Source organism: Chelonia mydas, chromosome 1 (assembly GCF_015237465.2).
Source record: "Chelonia mydas isolate rCheMyd1 chromosome 1, rCheMyd1.pri.v2, whole genome shotgun sequence".
Taxonomy (NCBI): domain Eukaryota; kingdom Metazoa; phylum Chordata; order Testudines; family Cheloniidae; genus Chelonia; species Chelonia mydas.
The window spans coordinates 204,958,718-204,966,372 of NC_057849.1; the positions used below are offsets into that span (position 1 = coordinate 204,958,718).

At 44.5% G+C, this 7,655-nt stretch overlaps 1 protein-coding gene across 2 annotated transcripts in view; it reads right to left on the reverse strand.

Moving 5' to 3' along the window:
* MAN1A2 (mannosidase alpha class 1A member 2) overlaps positions 1–5,322 on the reverse strand; it is a 306,596-nt gene extending 301,274 nt beyond the window's left edge. For both annotated transcript variants that reach the window (XM_043540993.1, XM_037910300.2), the window contains exon 1: positions 4,464–5,322. In XM_043540993.1, coding sequence (XP_043396928.1) covers positions 4,464–4,771 — 308 coding nt within the window. In that variant the 5' untranslated portion in view covers positions 4,772–5,322. The remainder of the gene's footprint in view (positions 1–4,463) is intronic.
* Positions 5,323–7,655: the final 2,333 nt, after the last annotated feature.

The window sequence follows — 7,655 nt, forward strand, 5'->3', positions numbered from 1 at the left end:
TGCGGGGAGAGCAGCGTGGCCAGAAGCGGAGAGACTCTGGCCCTGCCTCTTCCCTTCTGGCTCTGCTGGCTGTGCTGCCTCTCCCTTCTCCCTCTCTTGGGGGGGGAGGGGCTGTGTCCCACCTCTCCCTCTCTATACCCGTTCATAAGCCAACCCCCTTCTCTGATGCTGACCTTTTTTCCTAAAAAAAAAAAATTCAGCTTATGAACAAGTACAGTACTTGTAAACTGTGGTATTTGGGCGGGGGGGGGGGGGGGGGGGGGGGATCAGCTTGTTGCTGAGTTTACACAGCTGTCGCTCTTCCCCAAGTCCTCAGGTATGCATTAAAGATTTCCATTTGGAATAGTCTATCTGCCATTCATGTGCATGACTCTCATTCCAGAAGTCCCGGGTGATTTTGGAACCTGTCCTGTCTCTTAAAAAGCAAGCTTCCCCTCCACACACACATATTTTTCAAACTGTATATGTGTTCAGGGTCTCTATTCATGTCTCTGTACACGTCCAGTAACAGTCTTTTCTGCTTCCCCTTTTCCTAGACTAGAGATTTATGCGCTTTTCCAAAATTGTGAATCCAGTTCACTTGCCCCAATGACTACTCTGGGACACCCATCCTGTCTGAATAGCACTGAAATGAAGAACAAGAAATTAAAAAGTGTTAATAACCATAGCAACAGCCCATCCATTTCCTGAAATACCAAAGAATGAAACAAAGTACAATCACAGATCTGTTTCAGATTCTAAATGCATTCTTGTAAGACACTTTTCCTGAACCAGAGAGAAATAATTCACAAAAACACTGATAAAATTACAGGTGAGCAGGGGATGCTATTTTAACTGATTAATGAAATAAAGATAGGGGTCCCAGGAGATTGCAGCTCTAACTAAACTAACAAACAACCTTCAAGAACATCTTTGTTTATGGGCCCATCCAGGAAAAGAAAAGCAATCTCAGAAAGCATGAAGACCAATGAGGATCATTTGCACCTCTGATATTGAAGGACTGCCTCTGAATGGAAAGGCTGTGCAAGTTTCCATCTGGGTGGAAAGAAATCTGCACTGTCCCAAAATTTGATTGGAGGACTTACTGAGTGAGTTATTCAGATACTGGGGAGAAAAGATTAACAGGTAACTCCATTACATATATAGAGAACTGCATTACATATCCAAGATGAGTAGCTTCCACCTTTTATGAATGTACACCAGCGCTCTTACAAAATATTCTTCCCTCAGTCACCAAGCCTCCAAAAGCAATCTGTCGTTACATTTTATAAGCTACGTACCAGACATAGAGGACCTTTCATCCTTTTTCCTCCTTCAGCCAAATCAGCTTGGCCACCGACTGAAGATCCAGGGTTCTTGAAAGCAGATCCTGAAAATTCTCATTGTATCCGGTGTCTCAGAGCCCAGCTATTCGATCTGTTTCTCTGCCCGTTAACAGAGCCCATCCTCTCCTTTTCTACATGGCACTTCGGTGCTAACCGAAAGCACCTCCAGCAGGGTACAGGTGACACCCGAAGATTCTCTCCGACTCACCATGGATGGGGCAAGTTTCTAACACACACTGAGGCAATAACAGCTGATGCAGGACATTCTGTCCCTTCAGCAACCCAGTCATATGTAAGTATCACTTATGACAGAGTTTTGTGATCCCTGTCCATGCTGGTATGTCACATCAAATGTAATCCAAAAAGAGGTTGTAAAGCATGTGCATCACTAGAAGCATTTGTGTGAGTAGAGCAAAAGTTTAGGCACACACAAAGGTTAGCATGCCAAGTTTCCCTAGTGTAGACAGTGCCTGTGTAGACTGACTGAAGTCTACTTTGAACATAATAGAAAAGTTACGTCTATCTACAGGTACCCCACAAATAATGCCAAAGTTGGCACAACCATAATAATTTCCTTTGTGATATCACTACTGATTACATGTCTTCAGATAGATCACATGGAAACGGAACTGGAACTATAACCTGGTCAGCTAGCTCCAAAAGCTATGCCAAAAATCTACTAGTTTTTAGCACTAGCAAGTTTCTTTTTCTTTCTATAGGCCAGCCACTAGAAGGCATCATGCAATTCAAAAATATGTGACACAGCTTTTCATTTGGCTTGTCTACTTTAGAAATGCAAGTCATGTTTGTCCTAGAAGATCGTTGTGCCTGGGAAACAACAGAATCACGAGACGCAAAACAGCACAAGGTAAGTGTAACTTGGGTTAATGGGTCTGACAAAAAAGGGACCCAAGCTTGTTGCCAGGTAGTTGAGAGATGGGGATGTGATGAGATGGAGCGTGCTCACCCTGACCAGGGTGTTGAGCACTGTGATAAGGTGAACTTTGTGGGATGGCAGCCAACTGGATGGGGGATGAGAGAAGGACAGCCCTGCCTGAGGGGAGTTCAGGTGATTTCCTGGCAGTTTTCTCCCTGATGGGGTTTGCCTATTTTGCCCAGAAAGGGGTTAGCTGAACTACTCTGGGAGAGAGCAACTGGTCTTGGAAACACCGAGAAGGCCGCCTACCCTGTTGGAACTTTTTTTCACTGAAAACACCACCTTTTGCTGATGCAGAGGTTAGTCCCCCAAGCGAATGAGCACCCTCAACACCTCATCACACTCAAACAGCTTCAGACCTGCAACGACTCAAGGTGTTTGGGTACCTCCACGTTACAAAGCCCATTAGCGTGGGATAAACTGGACTCGTGAATCCAGGGAAATCCACCCTGAGGCTGTGTTACTTGTATATTGTATGATATTACTGATATACCCACTCCAAATCCATCTTCTCCTTCCCTTTACATGCTTCCTTTGTACTTCCCTTATAAAAAAATGTACACTGATTCAGCCATTACAGACACGTTACAAGAGTATACTACAAGGTATCAGGCAAGTCATATGGGTAAGAAAGGAGACAGGAACAGCTGAAACCACAAAGACAGGTATGGTAGGGTTCCCGACTCCCTGGAGGCACCACCAGTAAGCAGCTAATAACCCAGACCATTGAAACCTACTGTAACCAAAGCAGAGGGACACAGGCTTTTGTTCATGATTAGTTGCCATAAGGGGTTCAGCAACCTGTAAAACCTCCTTACATATGTAATTATGAGGTTTTATTAGTCAATGCCTAGAACTGTTTTGTGTAGCATTTAAATGTAGTGGCTAATTAACATTTTCGAGAAATTAATTCTTTGTTAAATATTCAGCACCTGTGCCCTTTAAATTAAGGCATCAGAGCTCATAATAAATGAACTGCAGGATGTCTAACAGGTCCTCCATGACTAGCAGAGAATAATCACGCTTAACATGTTGATATTTTTAATATAAGGCACAAACCAGGGTGGGAAATACCCCAATATTCAGGTTGCCTTTATATACCATACAGTAACAAAAAAGGTCAATCCCGTTTTTTAAAAGTTGGCTCAAATCACCTTTAAAGAACTCTTACTGTAGGCAGAAGGGGGACCCTATTTCACACCGCTCCCGAAGAAACACTCAGCTTATGAATTTTTTTTTAATTCTGTTACTGTTACTATTTTTTTAGGATTATTATTATTATTAGAATTATTTTATAAGTGTACTCAAAAACTCATCTGAAATTTTCAAAAGAAAAAAGTTTGATGATTTGTAAAGCTACAAAATCCAAATTTTTCTACAAAATCCAAGTCTGATTGACTTGGATAACCCAACTCTATATCACATAAAGAGACCTGATACTGCAGAGAGCCCAAGTGCACCTAGACCAGTCAGGTCTAATAGTTCAGTTCTAGTACTTAACTATGGTATCCCTCCACTAGTGACCATTAATAGAAAAACCCCAATCACTGCCACTTCAGTTTGTTCTCATAGGCGCAGGTTCTCTCTCATGCTATGCCTCTTGCTCTGCTGAGACAGTTAGGAAGCTAAAAGAGGGAGAAAAGGCAACTACCTGGCTTACTGTCACCTGTCCAAAACAGCAGCACAAATTAGGGCCAAGAGTTGAGAGCCTGAAGGAGACAGAATCATGGTGGACAAGGGCCCAGGAGCTAAGGGACCCCAGACAGCATCACACGTAGCAGCTTGGGGAAGAAGGGTAAGGGGAAAGGCACAGAGAACTCAGAAGCAGAAAGACATTTGGGAAATATACAGAGAATAAATACTATGGCTATTTCCTGTTCACGAAAGCAAGGATATCTGAGGTGACTCTCTACTTGTGGGCCTGTCCAAAAGTCACTATGCCCCTTAGATGACAGCATCCCTTTCAGCCACGATTAAGCAATCGTGACTTTTACATTTGTCAGAAGAAAATTATGCCATCTAGGTAAAGCCACATTTTCCTGGAAACGGCAAATGGAAAACTACATTATCCAGTAGGCCTGCAGTCTCCTTTACTAGATTTCCTTTGGACCCAATCCTATTCCCACTTACAGTCACTCAAATGACAGCAAGATCAGGCATTGTTTTCTTATGTGAAAAACAAAACCATGTATACATTATACCTGTGCCTGTGCTCATCGTGTCCTTGCCCATGGATCAAGTAGCCTCCAAGGTTTTTGCCCCCCTTGCTGGTATCCACGTGAGGAATTAACACATCCTCTAAACCCAGATCAAAGCGTTTGTGTTTGGAAGAATCCGGGAGGAAGAAGAATGCCCCAAAACAGAGGGTGATGAAGGCACTAAGAATGAGGAGGAGGATAAATTTTTCGGACAGTCTCAAGGTAGCCCTGTGGTGCGGGAAGGAGGAGGCCCCAAGGTTCAGGGGGGGGATTCTACGCCCAGACAGGGGCAGCAGAGCGGGGGTGGTCATTGTCCCTCTGACAGCAGACCGGAGAGTTTATATCATCTCATGTCCGCCAGCCAGGACCGGGGCAGCCGGAGAGCAGCAAACCGGAGCTCTTCAGCCCTCACCGAGCCGTGCGCCGATCCAACCGCCGGGGCGTCCGCCCTTGGCTTCCCCACAGCCGGCTCAGCAGCGCCGTCTCCTTGCTCCTCGCCCCGGGCCGCTCGGTCACCGCGCAGCCACCCCAGCCCGGCCCGGCCCTGCAGCGACCGGCTCAGCGACCAGAAGCCGGGCTGCGCCGGCGCCCCCCGCACCCGCGGGGCCACATGCCGGGCTCGCGGGGCCGCGGACAGGCGGATTCCGGGGGCTGCTCTCGGGCCGCTCCGCGGCGGCAACTACTGGGCGCCGGGAGCCCCGCAGCGGCAGGAAAGTCGCCGGCGGGCGGCGGCGGTTCCCCGGCGTGCGCGAGGCCGCGCCAGGTGAAGGCTCATTCCACTTCCCCCCGCCCAGGCCCCCGCGCAGAGCCAAGCACGGCAGCAGCGGACGACGCCAAATCCGTTCCTCCTGACCCCGCTACTACGCATGCGCTGCACGAGCCCCCGCTCAGAGGACCCTCATGTTCCGCGCCTGCGCGCTGGGGGAGGCGCGGGAGCGAGCCGCCTCCCCAGGCTGAGCGGTGGCAGGGCGGTGCGCGAGGGCGTGGTCGGTCCTGCCCTGAGTCTGGGCCGGAGCGTGGCAGGCTGGGCACCCTGAGAAGGGAGGTTCTGTTACAGCCAGCAAAAGTCAGTATCTTCCAGTGTTGTTGTAAAACATGCGCACGCGCCGTCTGTCCTCCCACCCTGGAGCCAGGTCAAGGTGTGATCAGTCACAGCCCTGGGGCCCACAGCCCCCCCCAAAAAAAAAAAAAAAAAATCCTTCCCAAACCCTCCTCTTCTGACCTTCACACAACCTTCCCCCCTCCCCCCTCCTTGCCAAGTTTATAATCAGAAGCAAGCTCCCCCTTAGGGTTACCACCTGACCCGGTATTTGACCAGCTTGGATGTTGTTTTTTATGGATTTGCCAGTTGCCAGAAAAATAATTTAATCTGCCTGGGTTTTTTTACATGGGTCTAAAGATTTGCATTGTCATCACAATAATGTAATGTTAAAAGTAGGGCTGTCAATTAACCCCAGTTAACTCAAGTGATTAACTCAAAACAAATTAATCAAAAAATTTAATTGTGATTAAGCACAGTTTTAATTGCACTATTAAAGAATAATAGAATACCAATGGAAAAATATTTTCGATGTTTTTCTACGTTTTCAAATATACTGATTTCAATTACAACAACAAAAAACAAAGTGTACAGTGTTCACTTTATATTATTATTTTTATTACAAATATTTGCATTGTAAAAAGATAAAAGAAATAGTATTTTTCAATTCCCCTTATACAAGTACTGTAGCACAATTTCTTTATCGTGAAAGTGCAACTTAGAAATGTACATTTTTTTACATACCTGCACTCAAAAACAAAACAGTGTAAATCTTTAGAATCTACAAATCCACTCAGTCCTACTTCTTATTCAGCCAAGTGCTAAAACAAACAACTTTGTTTACATTTACAGGAGATAATGCTGCCCACTTCTTATTTACAATGTCACCTGAAAGTGAGAACAGGCATTCACACAGCACTTTTGTAGCCAGCGTTGCAAGGTATTTATGTACCAGATATGTTAAACATTCATATGCCCCTTCATGCTTTGGCTGCCATTCCAGAGGACACGCTTCCATGCTGTAATTGAAATCAATATATTTGAAAATGTAGAAAACATCCAAATATTTAAATAAATGGTATTCTATTATTATTTAACAATGCAATTAAAACTGCAGTTAGTGGTGATTAATGTTTTAATCGTTTGACAGCCCTAGTTAAAAGTTTCTGTATCTAGTTGAAGATGCGGCAGAATTCCCACTTCCACAGTTTAAGTAAAAAAATGATGTTATCAATCTTACCTATGTGTTATCTCTCTAGGTACTATAAGAGCTTGTTGAAGGAAAAGGGGGTTGCGGAGTTGCCTTGGGGTTGGGGTTGTGCCCCTTTACACAGCTCTAACACTAACATACAGACAGGTCTAACACATGCATACAGAGATCTAACATACACATGCACAGATCACACACGCATACACACACAGATCTACCACTAATACACACAGGGCTAACACGCATACAGATCTAACAGAGCCACATACAAGTGCTGTTCAATCACCCACTGGATTTTTCTTTGTCACCCATGTCCTTTCCACACTTTTGTATGTTTATAATCCTCACTCAGTGGGTCCGATTGCACTGACACCACACTCTTCAGAGTGAGCAACAGGGCTTTGATTCTCTTGTGAGGCACTAAACCGTTTTTTGATTCCTTGAGGGGAAGAATATTTGCACACAGCCCACCCTTTAAAGTTCAATCGGTCACAAACCTGGGAAATCTATATAATAAGCAGGGATCCTAGGTTTTTTTGTGATAAAAAAACAAAATCCTGTGATAAAAACCATAAAAATCCATGGTTTGCTGTGATTAAAATGAAATGCTGAATTTTAGTTTCCCTAGCCACAATATATATATGTATAGGTATCAGTTGAACACAATGTTTTATTGATATATTTACAGTTTTTAAGCAAGTTCGAAGCCTGCCAGTGTCATCAATCATTATAATAAATTAAAATTTATAGAATTGCAAATTGTATTTCTTACATATACCAAATACTTCAGAAAATGTTCAGAAAATTGTTCTTTTTTTTTAAATGCACTAAAAATAAAGACAGGTTTCAGAGTAACAGCCGTGTTAGTCTGTATTCGCAAAAAGAAAAGGAGGACTTGTGGCACCTTAGAGACTAACCAATTTATTTGAGCATGAGCTTTCGTGAG